The 21,060-nt window shown below is 34.6% G+C and overlaps 2 protein-coding genes across 2 annotated transcripts; both read left to right on the top strand.

Moving 5' to 3' along the window:
- Positions 1–9,720: 9,720 nt before the first annotated feature.
- On the top strand, positions 9,721–10,834 carry LOC141706345 (uncharacterized). Its single transcript, XM_074509130.1, has one exon. The coding sequence runs from the start codon at positions 9,781–9,783 to the stop codon at positions 10,633–10,635; it is 855 nt and encodes a 284-aa protein (XP_074365231.1). The 5' UTR covers positions 9,721–9,780; the 3' UTR covers positions 10,636–10,834.
- A 1,640-nt stretch (positions 10,835–12,474) lies between these two features.
- Positions 12,475–13,812, top strand: LOC141701984 (DELLA protein RGL1-like). Its single transcript, XM_074505705.1, has one exon. The coding sequence runs from the start codon at positions 12,475–12,477 to the stop codon at positions 13,810–13,812; it is 1,338 nt and encodes a 445-aa protein (XP_074361806.1).
- Positions 13,813–21,060: the final 7,248 nt, after the last annotated feature.

The following is a 21,060-nucleotide window of genomic DNA, read 5'->3' as shown; positions in this document are numbered from 1 at the left end:
AATTCTTCATCCTAAGGCAAGAACTCAGCTAATGTTTTGCAGCAGATTAATTTCTAATAAATCAACCTAGTTTGATTTAATTGGAAATTAACTGAAATATGAATTATAAATATTTCAGAATCTCTGTATATTTATTTTTCTTTAAAAACTCAAAAATTAACTTAGAATATTTCAAATTCTAAGTAAACTGCTTAGTTGTTAATTTACATCTTAAATGTGTAAAAAAATTAGCACAAGGCAGAAAAACTGTACTCAAAGGTATAGAGAACTGAGTTCTCGATAAGTCAAAATGACTTGTCGACAAGTCATTTTAGAGTTCTCGAGTGAGTCCTCGATAAGTCTATTTACAGACTTCTCGAATGACTTCTCGATAAGCTCTATTATGACTTATCGATAAGACCATGTAGAGTTCTCTAATAATGTTAATTCACAGAGTTCTCGACAAGGATATTTTGAAACTTATTAATAACTCAGAGCTAAAATAATTTAATTCAATGAATTATTTTAGACAAATACTTTTGGAAAATTTATTCTGATTTCAATTTGATTCAATTCAAATAAATTAGAATTATTTTTAGTCCATTTTCGGACAAACTGGGCATTTATCAGAGTTTCCGATAAGTCACTTGACTTCTCGAATGTACCTTCTTCATATTTAAAATTACTTCTCGATAAGTTTAATATCAAATGTTTATTTGACTTCTTGATAAGTATTTTACTTTTTCTATAAATACCCAGACTTCTCCATTAATATTAACTTGGAATTTCTCAAAATTCTAAGTAAACTGAATATTTATTACGTCATATATTCAATATGTGAACTTAATAAATAACAGATCAAAAGTAGCAAGAAGTATGAAAAACTGAACAAATTTAATTCATAAATTCTGTTCATAAAAATACTTTTGACATATTTAGTCTCTAAATTTCTCTGACTTATTGACACATTTACATGCTTATATGATTTCTTGCTTACGTGGAAATATGTTAGTCCAATGTTAGTAGACTAGTACATTATTTGTGTTGCTTTGCGTATGCTGATAGTGATAATTTTATCTGATTGCTTGCTGATAGGGAGAGTTACTTTTTTTTTTGTAGGGAGTACACGCTTATTTGCATGGGGAATAGTTACTCTTTAAAATAAACTAATATTCTTGATTACTTGCATGGGGAACAGTCACCAGTCATTTCTAGCTGTCTAGTAGGCTTATGTGATTATTACTCCTATTATCCAGGTAACTCAAGAGTCTCTTGATTTCTATCTTTACTCCCTCTATAAATTAAAACGCTTCACTCTTTATCAGTCATCACTCTCCTACTCTCAACAAAAACATCAAATTTCAAACTCACCTTCTGTTCATCTCTCTCTCTCTCATTCAAATGGATGCCCCAGCCTTCTACAGACTTGTTAATGGAGCTTATCAACCGGTCCATCATATGGATGATGATCAAGTGTACTTTGATCATTTCGGAATTCGTGTCTGCCTCAAGGGGGTTGTTTACAGCCCCTTTGACATTCCACTTGAGGTCTTTTACGGACTCTCGTGGGATGATCAAATAGACATTCTTTTCTTTGAGATGGAAGCCTCTTTCAAGCAAGAGAGGTGAGCCAGGGTGGCTGAGGAGCAACGCCTTGCTGCTTTGGAGTTGCAGGAGAGGATCATCTCTCTTGCACACTCCATGTCCAGGGCTTACCAGGGCAGGGCAAGGAGGTTGGAGGCTGAGAAGAAGAAGTCTAAATTAGAGTAGTTAGGATTAGGATTTACTTGATATAATCTGCATCTTAATGTACTATGTGTTTAATATTAATGAAATTATCTTCTTCTTTATTAATTTTTTTTGTTGCTTGATTGTTTATGTCATGATTTCCTTGTGTTTACAAATTAATTGATTATCAGTTTTCCTATCATAATGCTTGTAACTGCATGTCTCAATGGTTATGCCTAATCAATATACTTGCAACTGCATGTCTCAATGGTTATGCCTAATCAATACAGATAAATATGTTCAATGCATTACAGGTTCAACACAATCCACTCAGACAATAACAGAAGATTCAAGTTTCAATCAACAGGTATTTATGTTAAACTGCAGCTAAAACATTTCAAAACCAAACTGCGGTTTACCCAGGCACATCAACACAAACACAAATTCAAACACAATCTCACTCAGGTAACTCTCAAAAGGAACCTGTTTTACACAAGGACAAAATCCCCAAAATGTTCTTCAGTTGTTCTGATTGTTTGAGAAAAAGGAACCGGTATCACAAACATGGAAATTTATCAAGCTTTTCATGAATATCACTAATGCACCTTCATGTGCACAAACAGTCTTCACAGACTGAAAGGTTTGAGGGTAGTACTCCTGAGGGGGAGCTATCTAAATCCTCTCCAATTTAATTGGAGGTTCCTCAAGAAGGAAAAACTCCCCTCATAACTCTAGCAGAAGTTGTCTCAACAGTCAAAGCTAGAAGAACAATTGCCTATGACAATGTCATAAAAAGGGCAATCTTATCACATTTATGTGACAGTGCTCTGCAAGGTGCACAAAGGTTTGAGGCTGGTGTACATCTCTCCAATTCTATTGGAGGTTCTCACTACAAGTGGATGACAACACACTGTCACAACCACAGAGCAATCTGTGAGTCAAACTGTGACCCCAGTCATGGATGCTTATGCACTCATTTTTCTGGTGAAATGAGTATGATTAGCCCTATATGATCTTCCTCTAATCATATGATCACAGATTAACTCTTCTCAGCCACCTCTTATTTCTGTAGGTCAAACAACATTTGAGCCTTTCATGTGAGGATAAGAGAAAAGATTGAGTGAAAAACAAAGAATAAGAGAGGCAGGATCCTTCCTGGCAAAAGGAGAGGTAGTTGAATGTATGGATTTAGTAATCCTTGTGAGGGAACTCTGACTCTCAAAAGTCATGAGACTAGTGCAGTGAGAATTGGTGAGCCTACTTATTCAAAAGAACAGAGAGCTTAGGACTTTTATCACTAACAGATTTTTCTGCAGATCTAAGTGACACTTCTATTGTTTAAAACTTATCACCATGAATCTCAATGAAGCTTGAAGCTGCAGACAGTGTTCCAAATGGACAATGACAGCAACTTGAACAATGCGCATTTAGCTGGATTTTTCTTCCTTGAGATAATGTCAAAAATGGGGAGAATATATCTAAATGTCAAAACAGCTAATGGATGTTGAATAAATCTAAATGCAACTCAACAAAAGAAGACCTGATGGGAAGATTGGTTTTGGTTTCTGCATTTAGTTAAAGTTTTGACATCATCAATCAGAACTTGTGCATAATTTCATAATGAACAAGTTGGGGGAGATTGTAATATATAATAGATGATGTCAAAGAATTATGCCTCAGAAGAATGTCAAAGATTACTGGAGCTAGTAATATCATCAGCATCTATGATCTGAGTATATCAGAAGATCAGAAGAGTTGAAGGCAGCAGGTAAGAGCAGAATATCAAAGGATGGAAGATTTCTGAATATAAAAGCTGGCTCTTTGTCAAGTTATAGGATAGGGATGTTAGCTAGATATCCTAAGCCAGATTTGCTGAAACTAATAGAGGCTCTAACTGACACCCCCATCCTAGAAGAATTGGAAATACTTGTGCAAATTAAGATCATAATTGAGAAAGAATCAGACATCTCAGTCTTTACTTAATTATTGTAAACTGTCAAATATTCATTGTACAAGTGTTGTATCAGCTTTTGTATCATTTTATTTTCATTCTTTAACTTGGGGTTAGTCTTGTTAACATGCATGAATTTGTGATAAGCAATCTTCTCACAAATTGGGGGAGATTGTTGTGCAAGACATGCCTGTATCATAACAAGACTAAGTCATACTGACAACCCTAAGATTAGTTGTATTGTAACCTTAATCTGTAATTCATACTTGTAACACTTAATGTCTGTAAAATGTAAATGGAGCATACTGGAGCATTTTTCTCTAAACAGTGTCAAACCTAAGAATTCTATCTAGAAGAAGATCAAGAAGATCATGCCTCAGAAGAATTATGAAGAAGCTTGGAGTTGAATAAATCTGTTTGGTGTAAAACATTCTAAGTCAAGATCTCTACAAGTCACAGAATTAGTGTTATAGAGAAATCATTCGAGAACTCCAGAATGACTTATCGAGAAGTCATTTAAACTCCAGAGAGTACCGACGGATGAATAACATCTACCCGATGGATGAGCAATATCTACTCGACGGATGAGCAATATCTACTCGACGGATGAGCAATGTCTACCCGATGGATAAGCAACATCCACCGGGTGTACAGAACTTAGGAATTGTCTGTCGAGAACTCAGAGATATCGACAAGTATACATTCATTAGAGAACTCTGAGTTATCGATAAACCAAAGTCCATTAGAGAACTCTGAGTTATCGATAAATCAAAATTCACTAGAGAATTCAGAGTTGTCGATAAGTCAAGTTAACAATGAAGTTTCAGAGATATCGACAAGCCAACATGCCTATCGAGATGTTGAGTTCTCTACAGCTTAATTGGAGATCTCAAAGTGAAGAAATTTCTCTAAATACAGAATTGCAGAACAGTTTAATATCCAAGATTGCAAATCAACAAACAATTCACACAGCTGGATTGACAAGTCTACAAAAAGCAGCTTGAGAGATGTGCAAGATCAATGGCAAAGATTAACTGACAGAGGAGATTAAAGTAATCACGGGAAGCTAAAGATATGCTAAGCCAGAAATGAAAGATTAAATAGAAATGACAAGTGACAGTTTAGAAAAGCTAATAGCATGTTTATTATCCACCATGTAAACCAGCAGTTAACTGAGTTATAAAGTTAACATTGGTCCTCTAGTTAATTAGAACAATCAGAATAGAAAATTGTGTGTTCTCTCTCGAGAAAGAAGCTAAGTTCTAAAACAAGAACTTAGAGATTTAGTAGGAAAACACTGCTTGATTTTTAATATAAAATTAAGTGAGTTTTGAAGATCTTTGTTTTACATATTTGCACAGCTATTTATGTTTAACATCCATTCTACTAAATCATTAACAACTACCAACTCCTAAACCTAAGTCGATCGAAAATCAAACATTTAAGCCAAAACACATTCACCCCCTCTGTGTTGTATTCATACCTAACAGTAACTATAATACGCATTTGAGAAATGGGTATTAGGTAAAAAAAAAAGAAAAAAACAAAACATAAGACACGCATTTCTGAAATACGTATCACCAAAAGTTAAAGGGTGATACGCATTTCCGGAATGCGTATCTCCTTTATATATATATTTTTTATTTTTTTTAAAACATTTTTTACATAAATTACCCATTTGTTAAATAGGTATTAGTGATACCCAACTTAGAAATGCGTATTAGAGAGGTATTTTTGTCCAAAATTTTCAAAAGAGGTATTCTTGTCACAAACTCTAAAAAAAGAGTTATTTTTGTCATTTTTTCAAAAAAGTATGTCTGAATAATTATAGCTGAATATATCTTTCATTATTATATTATAACTAGGATATAAACCCGCGCTATGCGCATGGAGACACTATTTTAAAAAATATATGTTTGATAATGTTGTCGAACGATATCAATTATTTAACAGTTTATATCTTAAAATAAAAATTTTGTGCTCTATATTTGCATAGACACTAATTTAACAGTGTTTTACGTGGTAACACAAAAAATTGTTATATATTATTAATGTAATGTATAGTTTTTTTGTTATTCGAAAAAATATTCTAGATGTAATTGGTTTGAAATATCTACCTTATAATTTTTTTAAAATTAAAAATTACGGTAATTAATATATATTTTTTATAGTAATTAGTATTTAATAAAATGTTAATTATATTATATTATATTAATATAATTGTAAATCATTTGCACGTACCCATCTATTATGAAAATATTTAGGGTCAACACAGTTTATCGAATTCTACAATATTTTTATTTTCGATCAAAAATTACAAATTCCGGATATAACTAAATAACATTTTAAAAAACTGACACCCTCTCGTAATATACATGTTCAATAATAAATTTAATTTTTTCAATAAAAAATTTATTTAAATATAATCAAATAACATTTTTGGAAGCCGACACCTCTCTCATAATATACGTCATCAATACTTATATAAAAGTTTATTTAGTTAAAATATTAATTTGTTCAAGTATAATATAATGAAACGAAAAGTGTTGAGAATAAGATTTAAGTTATCTTAATAGTGTAGAATTTTTCGTTTATATCATAAATATAGAAATTAATGTTGAAATCGGTTATCAATATAAATACGACTATTATGAAAGTTTATATAAACGTCTCTATATGAATTTTAACCCAACTAATGTAAATAATAATGATATTAAAAGAAAAAAAATTAGAACTTCTCCTATTTACCGTTAACCAGTTTCAAATTTGATAAGGAAGAAAATAAGGCCTGAGTATGTAATGTTGCATTAATCATATCAGAATTGGGTCAACAGTTAGACCCATTTGAGAAGGCCTAAAACCCTGAATATTAATTAATTTCGTAATTAATTAATAAGGGATAAGTCAGTTGATAAAATGAGTCCTAATAGAGAAATAAATTCTTGTAAATTGGCTTCCAAGGAACTTGAATAAGAAATCAGCTTCCTATTTTTTACTACTCTAATTCCGAGACTTGGTCACCAAATCTTCCAACCCAAGTTCAATTTCTCAGAACTTTTGACAATCAGATCGAAACTTTATCTCAGGGTAATTTTTAACACAACTTGTGTAATTAACTATTTCTTAATTATGCTTTATATCAGTGTTAATGAAACGGTGATAGATTAGTCTTGAATAAATTTCGAGCTTTCTCTAATATATTTACTTTTATTGTCGTGCTCTGACATGGTTCAAATGTTCTTTCTCCAAAAGTACACGATAAACACATCATTAATAAATGTTACACTTCTTCTTTACATAAATCTTAGTCAATCCGGTATATCAATTATTAATCACTTATTATTAAATTAATGTCAATTGTCAGTCCCTTATCATATATTCTCATTACCACTTTTTTAAGCATATATTCGCATAATTTTAATGCCCTTTAAAAATCAAAATTCACCAACTCAATCAATTTTATGCTCGTATACAGTAATTAAAATAAATGTTTAATTTGTCAACTAATCTTCATCATCCTTATCTTAAAAATAAAAATTTAAGGCATCTTGGGAGAAGTACGAGAGGGAGTAAAATGTTTCTTCGATTCATATTTTTAACTCGATTTTTTCACTGTAATATTCTTGTCCTTGTCCAAATCAAACATATATAATATGTACGGAAAATGTTATAATGCTCTAATATTATTTTATAAATGATAACATTTCTTGTTATGGGAATTCCTATGCATCATATATACTCAAAAATTAAATTTAACACTTATCATGACATGTCATTATATAGCTATGTTGATATCCCGTTTGGGTCAGCTCAATCACTAAATTTAAATCATTGTTGGCCTAAGATTTACATAAATATACTCACAGCCTGTAATTCAAAATATACTCGCAGCCAGCGGTTCAAAAGCACACCTTGTTGCCCATGAAAAAAACGTAATTTTTTTACACTTGAACTAGTCGATTTATACCAACTTTTGAATCTAAATATAAAAATACATCTTCATTGTTTCGGTAAAAAGAATGAAGGATTTTGAATAACAGGGATTCATAATTACATTAGTGCAAATTTTAAAATTAAGCCTGACTTGGTGGTTACCCTTTATTTTGGGTCTGTTTGTCAATGTACTTATAAGCCACTTATGACTTATAAGACTTAACAGCTTATCGACTTACTTTTGTCGAGCCAATTTATAAGCTGAATTTACAACTTATAAGTTAAATGTTAGTACCTAAGTACTTTTTATCAACTTATTTTGATTTTTTGTTAATTTATTAACCTCAATTTTAAAATTTATATTTTTAAATGTTAAATTAACTTAAAATTTAAGAATTTAGATAATTATATTTAATAATTATATATTTTAGTTCATTAAGAAAAAATTCTAACCTATAAATAAAATTATCAAAATACTTATTTAACTTATAAGTATTGTTTTACTTATTACTTATAATTCACTTATTCATTTTTTCAGATTTTCACGCCACATCAATTTCAATTCCATGTAAACAATTTTTTTTTTTTTTTTGAAATAAACGCACTTGCTTAAACTAATACTCCTCCGAAATCAAATTACAACGAATGAACTCTGGAGCAGTATGAAACCATTCCATATGACCAGACATAGAAAATGCAGCTCGAGCTAGGTTATGAGCTACATTATTCGCAGATCGATGTTCAAACACAACTAATACATTCTCAAAATGTTGAAGTAAACTCACACAATCATCTATAATACTATGAAAATTTGATCTTCCCGTGTTATTATAGACGGCGTCCACCACCAACTTAGCATCCAACTCGAATATACATTTCGTATTTCTCCAAGTTAGCAACCATGATAAAGCTTCCCGAAGAGCAACAGCTTCTGCTTCGCGGCTTTGCGTGTAACCCCTGCAGTTCGCGATTCTAGCACCCAAAAACCCACCCCTTTCGTCTCGAGCTACACATGCTACGCCAATGTTTACTACAGACCCCTGACTAGCAGCATCAACATTTATTTTTATCCACCCCTCCGGCGGTTTAACCCATTTCTTACTTGCTGTTCGCAGCTGTCTTTTATCTCCATTTTCACGCTCATACGCAGTTTTCCAATCACGCATCAGGTGCAAACCCATAGACCGAGTTCCAAACATTGACATATTGTTTCGATTCCACACCCATTCATTACGTCGAATCCACAAACTCCAACTAATAATCCCTATCATCAAACACTGCTCTCTATTGCCCCGCTGGAATGCTTGCTTGATCACTTGCAACCCCGTCATGTCCTCTCCTACGCTTACCAGGTCCTGCAATCCCACCGAACTCCATACTTCCTGAGCAAAACAACACGAGAACAGAGTATGCACGGCAGTCTCCATATGCAAATGACACCATGAACATGTTGGCGAAATATTTACTCCCTTCTTTAACAATCCATGTAAACAATTTTAATTCCATGTAAACAGACCTTGCAACAACCTGTTGCAAATATTTTGTCACCATCCGTAACGAAACATGTATCCGTCGAAATTTAGTGGAGCCGTATATCTCACCACAAGTTTATTAGGTTCCGCAAAAACCTTATATGCTTGTCTTCAAAATCTATACTATACAATTTGTATTTTGGTTAACCCCTTATTTTGGTTATCACGACCGTTGGATCTTTTTTATCAAATAATCAGATATGAATAAGATCTCATCTATACTGTTTGTACTATTTGAACCTAACTTGAAATTATAATTATTTAATTATTATTTAATATTTAATTATTTATATAAAATTTTAATAAAATTATATGAAATAAAATTAAAAATATATAAATATTAACCAAGACCGACAAGGATGTATAACAACTAAGATGACCTGTATAATACCTACCTTATATGCATGCGTTATAAAATAGACAAATTATGGATTATTCCATTGGAGTTGTTTTTGTGCAACTAATATAAACCATGTTGTTGACAATGCCTTGAGAGTAGACCATGTCTTAATTCTTATGATTTATATGTAACTAAACTATCCATCCAAGTCGTGCCAACCATTTTAACAATACATCTCTTTAGTACTTAATTATATAAGGGTCCTGTTTCATATTTGTTTGCAAGCAAACAGTTTTGTTTTTGGCATCTTTGATCAAATGGGTTTCAGAATATGGCAACAAAATGATAAGACAATATTTGATTCTAAAACTCTGATCAGACAGTCTTTTCAGATACTCACTACCACCCTCCTCAGCCTTCTGCTGCCACTCTCGTTTCTCCTTGCTGCACGGCTTACGACAGCCCGGTATCTGCTAGATTTTGATTCAAGTTCGACTTCCCAGCCTTTGTCTACTCTGTTTTCTGTTTTTTTGTACACCAATCCAACCATTTTACATGGTCTTGTTTCAATTGTTTGTGTTCTATCTCTTTGTCATGGTTTGAGTAAAGAACGGTTCGCGACCAGGCGTGCAAGCGAGGCTTTGGAGCCTATTCTACGTCCTCGATTATACACAGCTTGGATCTTCCTATGCACATTGCAAGTTTTGGTTGGTTTGGGGATTGAGGGGAGCATAGGGTCAGGAGCTGATGGTTTTAATTACGGTTACGAAAGAGGTTTATTGAGTAAAATTCTTTTCTTCATTGGATTACATGAGACGATGCTTTACTGGTCCACAACAGTTGTGAAGCCGGTGGTTGATGATACAATATTTGGTTCTGCAAAGGAAGAAAGGTGGGTTGACAGAATGATTATGGCTGCTAGCTTTAGTACTTTATGGTGGTGGAGATTGAGCGACGAGGTGGTGTCCCTGGTGGTTGTGGCTGAGGTTAAGAAAGAGCTGTTGATCAATGCTAACCTGGCAGATTTTGTTAGCTGGTGGTTGTATTACCTAACTGTTACAATCGGAATAGCTAGGTTGATTAGAAGTTTTATATGGGTTGGCTTGGTGTTGCTTTATGGTGAGGCTGCAAAAATTGCTGATGACTCCTGTGGAAATGATGAAAAGGTCTGAATTTCAGACGGGAAAATGTATCAATGCAAGATATTGCATGAATGTAAACACATGTTGTGAAGTAGTGTCCAGAACTCAAACAGAAAAAAATAACGAAGTATTAGTGTACAAAGAGGAATAATAATATTTGCACCTGATGTATGCATAAGACACAACTCATCTAATCAAACATATCTACTACATTTCAATCGAAAATGGAAAAGTGTTTTTGGTGCAGCCATAGGGCTATTGAGCGGTCACACGTTGAAATACTTGACATGTTTAACTTTGGAATTATGGTGATATTTGATGCATTAGTGTTGCTATGGTCACGCCTTAAAATTAATTTTAATGATAGATATTTGATGCATTAGTGTCAAACGTCTCTGTCATCTAGTGTCCATAAGATCTATTATCTGAATAGGTCTGTAGTTCTACCTTCCACCTGGAGAAAAAGATTAAACATAAATATAGATATCCTTATCTGCTCACAAACAAAAACTGCAAACATCAAATGTTTGCTTCATGCTCAGCTGCCAAACCCATCAGCCCTCTTACAGCAGCCTATCTTACCCGTCTACTGCATTGCTCAATGACCATCTGCAGAAGTAGCGACAAATATGCATAATTTGAGACACTCTGAGTTGCTTTAAGTAAGCATAAAACTTTACCAAAATGTCATGACCTGCAAGAAATTAAACAGGTGTATTTCTAACATAACAAGCGACAGATACAAGGTTGAAAAGGTTGTATTGGATCTTCCCATGGGAGTCGGGTGTATTTCTGACATTTCGAGTGACAGATAAAAGGTTGTACTGGATCTTTTCATGGGAATCTCCTCCTTTAAGTCCTACGTCAGATGGTTTCCTAATTGCAAACTGCTATTTTATTATTATATCTTCAGTTAACAAAAGCTATCAATTATACTCACTTCACTGTTGTCGCTCCTGAAAAACTAGATATGAAATAACAAAGATACTTAGTGACCCAGCGATCACCCTCTAAACGATCAGAATTGCTTTTGTCAGATAGCAAAGGACAGATTACTACACACCATTTTCTGTATGCATGCTCATGACAACATCGATGTTCACCAACACATGATCTATGTACTCAAACAATTTTGACATATTCAAGAGATAATTTTATCTCTTTCATTTTTCCTTTCTGTTCGAATCTAAAGGTAATTGACATGCACCATGCATCTTATGCTCTTGTCTGTTTCTTGTTTTGTTTATTGTTTTTAACTTAACCAAACATATCCCGTATATCTCATTTAGTCACCCTTAAACGAACGAGAATGGATTGACATGAGATCCAAGTAGATTGAGTGTTTCCGTGAAAACTTTTGATACCAATTATAATTTTTTTCGATTCCACTTCTCAGAAACCAGCAATATCTTCTTTCTTTTTCTTTCTTTTTGTCAAGTAAAATCAGGAACATCACTTCAATATTTGGCGATTCTTTTCTGTCTTGTAGTCTGCTAGACCCTACTTGGCTAATTAGATCTTGGAAATGTATTCTCATTATTTCTTCCGATAAAACATATTGTCACATGACTTAAAGCTAATAAAACAAAAAAGTTGTAGAAGTAAATATAAATTAGACCCAACCAAAGTAATAGGCTGGATGACACAGGTTGATGGAGCAGTTCAGCTTGTCATATGCATTTAGCTTTAACTCTATTTACTTTGTCACTTAGAGTTTGTCATGACCTGGCCTGGCTGAGCTTCTCAGGAACTTGGATTTATTTACTGTGTACACGCTCAAATTGACAAATGCTTCATTCCCCTCGTCTAGGAATCCACAATATAAAACTTAAACTCGTGTTGCAATAATCCAATGAAACAACTATTACCATGGCATACAATTTCCCTGCAAATGGAAACAATCGTATTCATGGAGATTATAGGCCTCTTGAACATAAAGAAGGACGAAAGTTATCAACAGCCGAAATTATGAGGGTTGCTGGAGAAAGATACATCCAGTTCTCCAACAACCACCTTGACGCCATCACCATGTTTGTCCACCCGTATGGTTCTTCCCTATCAGCTTTGTCAACAGAAGAAGCAAATGGAGCAGATCTTGCGTACCTTCTGTTGACTGCTGCTGAGAATGTGACCTACAAGCACTATGATCGAGCTAGCAGATCCCTTACTCGGGCCGACTCTATGGCATTTGATACAGGTAACCCAGTTCAAAGAGTTTCTTATTATTTTGCTGCAGCTCTACGTGAAAGGATAAATAGAGAAATGGGGAGATTTACTAACCAAGAGAGAGGCTCCAAAGGTCTCACCTCAAGAAGTGACTTGGATACATTCTATTCTTCTGATCAAGAGATTCCTCTCTGTAAGGTTACCCAGTTGACAGCAGTGCAAACCGTGATTGATAGTGTTGCAGTGGATGTAAAGGTACATATTATTGATCTCCAAATTAGGAGCGGAGTCCAGTGGACAACATTGATGCAAGCACTTTCAAAACGTAATAGTTGTCCACTTGAGCTTCTTAAAATAACTGCTATTGCCACAACAGATAGGGAGTTCATTGAGGAAACTGGAAAGAGATTACAAAGATATGCCGAGTTCCTAAAAATTCCATTTTCATTTAAGGTGGTGTTTGTTCCAGACATGAAAGATATCAAACAAGAATTATTTGATATCAAAACAGGTGAAAGTGTGGCTGTTTACTCTCCGACAGTACTAACGACAATGATCTCGAAACCTGAACGTGTGGAAGCTCTAATGAGAGTCATACGCAGATTCAAACCTTCAATTATGGTGGTTATAGAAGTAGAAGCAAATCATAACTCACCTTCATTTGTTAATCGCTTCATAGAGGCACTGTTCTTCTACAGTGCGTGGTTTGATTGCTTGGAAGATAGCATGGATCGAAATAATCAATACAGGGTAGTACTTGAAAAAAATCACTTCAGCAAAGGCATCCAAAACATAGTTGCAACCGAGGGAGATGAAAGGGTTACAAGACATGTGAAGATTAATGTGTGGAGAGAATTCTTTGCAAGGTTTAGAATGGAAGAAACTCAAGTAAGCACGTTATCTCTGTCTGATGCAAACTTGGCCCTTCAAGCACAATGCTCTAGGGAAAACTCCTGCACCCTTGATAGTAATGAGAAGTCTCTAATTGTTGGATGGAAGAGAACCCCTATTTTTTCTGTTTCAGCTTGGAAGTTTGACTGAGCAAATTTTATCACAATCCCTTTCTCAATATAACAAAATAAACATTCAGTGACCCAAACTAGTAAAAAATTAATACAAACTACTGCACAATCGATAGAAAGAGTTCTTGCCAATTTAATCATCATACCAGTTTGCATGAAAATGTAAATTCGATTTAAGGTCATATCCATCTGCAATCCACCTCACTTCAATGTAGTATTCGTTTGTCAGTTTCCATTGATAATGCCATACGGGAAGGGCTGGCGGTGCAATTTGCTGCTCGTTTACCTTACATTGCACAATACGTTGTTTGTCAACATATTTATTACTCCCTTCGTCCCACTGCAATGTTTACTTACTTTTTAACACGTTTTTTTATACTCATTTAAATTATACTTTCATAATATTTTTTTCTAAAAAAAAATTCTGAAAAAAAAGTTTCATGTTTAAACTTTTATTAAAAAAAATTTAAGAAAAAACATTATAAAACTATACTTTATTGAAACCTCAATAAAGTTTTATGTTTAAACTTTTATTAAAAAAAATTTAAGAAAAAACATTATGAAACTATAATTTATTGAAACCTCAAAATACGTGTAAATACGTAAATTATCTAGCGGAACAGAGAACACAGTGACATTAATATGTTGCAAATATGATAAAAGGGATTTGAGTTAATTGCATTTTATAACCCCTACCGTTTATTGAATAACAAAATTATATAATTACTTTCAAAAATACAGTTTGCAACCCCTGATTTTAAACATCAAATATAATATGCATTCATTTAACCATTTTGTCAAATATATTTATATTGTGGAGGGTAAAATTGAAATTTAACAAAATATTTAAATAATTCTCTTTCTTTTAGTTTCTTCATCCTTTATAAATTATAACAGATGATTATTAATTGGTATCCTCGCAAATCCGTCCAACAGACTAATCCCTTCTACGGTCTACACAGTGGCTGGTAATTGTAAGCGCAAGGGTCTCTGACCCGTTTGGTATTGCTGTTGCATATAGTTACAGCAGTTTTTTGCTGAAAAGCTGTCACACAGGTGTTAAGTAAATTCTAAAAGCTACTGTCTGGAAAATCACTTTTGGTCTAAAAGCTGTTCAGTTTTTGCAAAAAGTAGCTATCAGTTTCACCATCAAACCTACTCAAAAATATTTTTTTTGTATATTATATCTCAAAATATGCATAAATTAAAAAAAAATTACCAAACAATCATCTAATTTTTCCGACAGCACTTTTTCCACCAGCACTTTTTCTCACAGCACAGCAGTTTTTCGGGCATGGGCTTTGACTGGACTGCGTTTTTTTCGGGTTTTGACTTTGACCGGACCGGACTGGGCCGAACTTTTCGAAAATGTCAGAGCCCGTTTGGGCCCTCGAGGCGGGCCTAACCGGACTTTTTTTCGGGCCGGATCGGATTGGGCCGGACTTTTTTCTAATTTAAATCGGATCAAGTTTTATTAGAGATTCTGAAGACTACATATGTTAGGAACTAGATCAACATAAACATGTATTAGTTTACATGGAATATTTTATGAAAACATTACTTTGTTGAAAACATTTAAGTTCGGTAAAAAATAAACGTGTTTATAGAATAATATATTTTATCATTGTTATCCAAATATATATAGTGTATTTACTATATCTTTTTTAATTATTTATGCAATGAAGTATATAAATAATATTATTAATCACAAATATGTATATATATGTGTGTGTTTAAAGTATTATTTATATTTATAATAAATGTGAATTCATAAATATATAAGAAAATATATTAAAATAATCAGATTTTAACCGGGCTTTTTCGGGTTTTTAATCGGATCGGGCTGGGCCGAAGCCCGGGCTTTTAAACGGGCCGGGCCGGGCCGGGATTTGCCTAAAAATATAGGGCCCGTCGAGGCACTAAGCCTGAGCCGGGTTTTGAGACCAGGTTTTGACCGGATCGGGTCGGGCCAGATTTTCGGACCCGGGCTTTTTTACATCTCTAATCATAACTAATCTTTGACACCATCTCTTCTATGCCATGTCAGTATGAGAATCATGGCTCTAAAGGTTTTACTCTAGGAGAGATGCAAACAAGCAAAGGATATTTTGTTGGGTTTAATCTAAACTCATTTGTTTATGTTAGTTATTTTATCTATGTTAACGTTGGTTTTACCGGGGTGTGTCTTACCATGAACTGATCACAGTACGTGGAGTGATTGTAGGAACTATAGTTTTGAATAATAGTAGTTGAGTCATGTTAGGAGTTTCTGTTTTAGCTTTCCTAGTTTGTAGGTATCACATCTTATGTGATTAGCTCTATATCTGTATTCTATTTTTTTCTGATCATAATGCAAGCAGTAGTAAACGAGTACATCTCTTTGTTTTTTTCAGTTTTAGAACATACATCTGTTATACATATCTGTATCTGCAGAAACTCTGGGACTCTGGTCCATTAATCTGGTATCAGAGCTTGAGAAACTTGTGGATGCCAAAGTATATGCCACGGATGACGACTGACAAAAGCAAAGAAGGAATGGTCACGCTGAATTACCCCATGTTAACGAAGGGGAATTACACTGCTTGAGTAATGAAGATGCGTGTTTATATGCAAGCTTACGGTTTATGGGATGCTATAGAGCCAAAGGATCCAAAGGCGGCTGTCGAGGACTAGGTGGATAAAATGGCGTTAACAGCTATCTACCAGGGTATACCCGAAGAAACAATGTTATCCCTTGCAGAGAAGAAGACTGCAAAGGAGGCGTGGGAAGGGATAAAAACTCTGTACCAAGGTGCAGAACGAGTGAGAACAACCAAGATTCAGACATTGAAGACGAAGTTCGAGATGCTGAATATGAAGGAGAATGAGCCATTGGATGATTTCTGTATCAAGATGAATAGCCTGGTGACTAACATCAGAGCGTTGGGTGAGGAAATTACTGAAGTGTATGTGGTTAAAAAACTGCTTCGTGCAGTGCCTTCTAAATTCTTACAAATTGCTTCCACCATTGAACAATTTGGAGATTTGGAAAATATGACAATCGAGGAAGCCGTGGGCTCACTCAAAATACACGAAGAAAGGCTGCGTGGTCAATTAGAATCAAGTGCTGGCCAATTGTTGTTAACTGAAGAAGAATGGATAAAGAAAGATAAGGAGGAAGGGAAGTTGTTGCTTACCAGAGAAGAATGGTTGAGACGCAGTTCAGGGGGAACAATGACTCTAGCCAAAGATATCGAAGTGAAAATCGCACCAGAGACAGCGTTGGGCGAGTTGGACGTGATAGGACAAGAGTAAAATGTTTTAGTTGTGGAGGGTACGGATACTACACGGCAGAATGCAGGAAAACACGAAAAGATAAGGAACAAAAGGAGGAAGTTAACATTGCTCAAATACATGACGATGAACCAGCTCTTTTGTTGTCAGAGAAGGAGGAACGAGTGATGCTCCTAAACGAAGAAAAAATAACACCAAAGCTCGATGCAACCAGGGAAATTGAAAGTAAGGAATCAAATGTGTGGTATCTAGATAACGGGGCAAGCAATCATATGACGGGACAACGAATGAAATTTAAGGAATTGGACGAAAGTATAACCGGACAAGTGAGATTTGGAGATGGATCAACAGTACTGATAAAAGGCAAGGGTTCGATTATATTGAAATGCAAAGCTGGAGGTGAACGCATACTAAGTGAGGTATATTATATCCCTACTTTGTGTAACAATATTATTAGTCTTGGACAACTTGCATAAAATGGATTTAGGGTCATACTCAATGGAAATTATTTTTGGGTATATGAAAGCCAAGGTACTTTACTCATGAAAGTAAAGAAATCAATGAACAGACTCTATAAAATTCTGATAGAGAGCAACAAACAGAGCTGTCTACTGTCTAAAGGTGATAATCCTTCTTGGCTGTGGCATTGTCATTTTGGCCATGTTAATTTCAAAGCTATGTCCCATATGTCCAAAACGCAGATGGTGAGAGGTTTTCCATTGCTTGATCAACCCAAGGAAATCTGCACAGAGTGTTTGATGTCAAAACAAACTCGCAAACCTTTTCCATCACAGGCCAGCTACAGCGCAAAGCGGACTCTTGATCTAGTCCATGGTGATCTGTGTGGCCCCATCTCTCCACCTATAGCAGCTGGAAACAAATACTTTCTTCTACTGGTTGACGATTACAGTAGAGTCATGTGGACTTGCTGAAAAACAAAGACGAGGCCCTTGATATTTTTAAGAAGTTTCATATGCAGGTTGAAAAGGACTCAGAAAGGAAAATCAAAGTTCTCAGGACTGATAGAGGAGGGGAGTTCAACTCAAAGGCTTTCCAGAACTATTGTGAAGAGGCAGGAATTACACGACATCTTACGGCTCCCTACTCTCCACAGCAAAACCGAGTAGTAGAGAGACGTAACCGAATAATTGTGGAAATGGCACGTAGCTTGTTGAAACAAATGGAAATGCCTTTATTTTTCTTGGGTGAAGCTATTCGACATGCTACTTACCTCCTCAATAGATTGCCTACGCGTGCACTCTCAGGTGTTACGCCATACGAAGCTTGGTGCGCGGAAAAACCACATGTTGGTCACATTCGCATTTTTGGCTGTGTTGCACATGTCAAGACCTTGAAAGGACATCTCTCAAAACTAGATGACAGATCTAAGAATATGTTGTACCTTGGTAAGGAACCAGGTACAAAGGCCTTTAGATTGTATAATCCAGAGACTGAGACACTACATGTTTGCAGGGATGTGGTGTTTGAAGAATTAAAACCATGGCTGAAAGGCATATGTCATAGCCTATTTATTTATTCGAGGATTTAACTCAACTCAAATAAGGATGTAACAAGTAAATAGTGGTTCTATCGTCAGAGAGATCTCTCAAAGTAACATATGTCAAAGGATTAAGTAACATTGTTCATCTACAGACTTGAGGACTTAATTCACTGGAAGAAGCTCAAGAAATTGATCAAGCCTCAGTGATATAAATCAAGATTGTGGAGTTAATCAAGTGATAGAGATCTCGTCAGGGTATCAATTAATTACAGGGATTTAATCTGAAGAAAATCAAGACATGAAGAAACATCACAGATGTTAGTCATTCATGAACCGGACAGTACATCGAGTATCAACATTGAAGTGGTGAAATGGATTAATAAGTTTCAGTGATTTCAGAAGAATTTCAGAAGAGTGGTTGTTGTTCAAGATTAGTATTAATTCTCTATTAATTAATTAAGTCATATAATTTAATTAAGAAAATAAATTATATCTGCAAAGATTAATTTATTGATTAATTAAATTAATTGGTTAATTAATTCTGAATTAATATTATGCATTTTTCAGAAATGATTTTGAATTAATATTCAAAATTAAATCAGCAAGACAAATATTTGAACTGGTATGACAATTGGATTGTCATACCGAAAGTCTTTCCAAGCCTTTTTAGATAGTCCTACCGAAAGTTCTACCAGTTCAATCGATTGTCCTACCGAAAGTTCTACCAATTAAAAGGATTGTCTTGCTAAGCTAAAAGGATTGTCTTGCCAGTTAAATCAAGGATTGATTTAATATAAAAGAACTGAAGCTGATTTTCAACAGAACACAACATTGAATATCAAAAGAAACTGAAGAACACAGAACAGCAGAGAACTTATTACAAATTCTCAGGACATTAATTTCTAGTATTTATTGTTAAATCTAAACCACTAGAAATCCTTTTCTTGTTCTTGTGTAACTATCTAGCGGATCAAAATCCCTAGAACTTAATCTCAAATTGCTTTTAGCATTTGATCCTTTTTATTTCAAAAATAGAAAAAGTTCATGTCGAATTTATTCTAGATTTGGAATAATTTATTTGAGATTAATCCCTTGTAAATAATACCTTTGTTGTAACACCTTTCAAGTTTAATAATAGTTTTATTTAACTTGAATTTTGTTTCACTTTTTTATTCCGCATTTTATTCGATTAAACGGTATAGTTTGTATTCAACCCCCCTTCTACAAACATATTGAGACCTAACAATTGGTATCAGAGCCTTCTGATTAACGAATAAATCAAGATCCTAGACTTTTGTGATTCTTCCACTCCTTGAATTTTTATTTACTTAAAAATTCATAATGACTACACAAAAAGTTGGAACCGTTAAAATTCCACTATTCGATAAAAAAAATTATGTTATGTGGAAGAAGAAGATGCTATTGTTTTTACAAGTTGCAAATCCCAACTATCTGGAAGTGTTAAAGAAGGATCCAAAATTCCGATGGTTATTGAACCAGAGGTAATAGAAAATGATGTTGTGATTACCAAAGCTAGAACTTATGTAAAGAATCCTGAGGATTTTTCTCCTGCTGAAAAAGAAGAAGCCTCCCTAGATGCTAGCCTTCAATTAATTTTAGTTGATTCCCTTGATTCCTTGATGAATAGACATGTGATGAACTGTAAAGATTCCAAACACGTCTGGGAAACTATTGAGGTGATTAATGAAGGCACAGAGGAAGTTAGGGAGAACAAGTTAGAGATCCTAACCTCTGAGTATGAATACTTTAAATCCAATCCAGGAGAAGGAATCACTGAAGTGTTTGAGAGGTACAATGCATTGATCAACAACCTGAACATAAATGGTAAATACTATTCAATCAGGGAGGTCAACAAAAAGTTCCTTTTAACACTGCCAACTCATCTCGAACATAGAATCACTGCCATACGAGAAGCATGAGATCTGAGTGAGATTTCTTTGGAAAGGCTCTATGGTGTGTTAAAAACCTATGAGTTGGAGCAGATTCAGCAGAAGGAAGTCTACGGGAAAGGAAGAGTGGTCAGCACGTCTACTGCTCTAGTAGCTGAAGAACAACAACAACAACCACAACAACAACCACAACAACAATAACAATCTCAACAGTCAGAGAGAATGGTACAATCTTCCAAGGCTGAAGAAAATGTGATAATAGCAGAATTTGATCCTCCTACTACAAATCAATCAGGAGATAATTTTTATTCCTTGGAAGAACTGGAGCAATTGGAAGATGAGTCAATGGCCCTGATTGTCAAGAGATTCTCCAATGTCAGATTCAAGAGGAATCCCAAGTTCAAGTACAAGTCCAACTACAACAGATTCTAGAAAGGTGGATTTTCATCCTCTAACACCAGTAGTGGTGGGTACAAAACATGGATGGTTGATCGAAGCACCATTCGATGCTTTAACTGCAATGAGTTTGGACATTTTGCCACAGAATGCAGGAAGCCAAAACAAGTTAGGAAGAACTCTTATA

This window comes from Apium graveolens, chromosome 2, assembly GCF_009905375.1.
Source record: "Apium graveolens cultivar Ventura chromosome 2, ASM990537v1, whole genome shotgun sequence".
Lineage (NCBI taxonomy): Eukaryota > Viridiplantae > Streptophyta > Magnoliopsida > Apiales > Apiaceae > Apium > Apium graveolens.
This window is presented reverse-complemented; position numbering and strand designations above follow the sequence as displayed.

Bases quoted from the DNA above. Each gene is read 5' to 3' on its own strand.
- LOC141706345 (XM_074509130.1), top strand. From the start codon at position 9,781: ATGGGTTTCAGAATATGGCAACAAAATGATAAGACAATATTTGATTCT.
- LOC141701984 (XM_074505705.1), top strand. From the start codon at position 12,475: ATGGCATACAATTTCCCTGCAAATGGAAACAATCGTATTCATGGAGAT.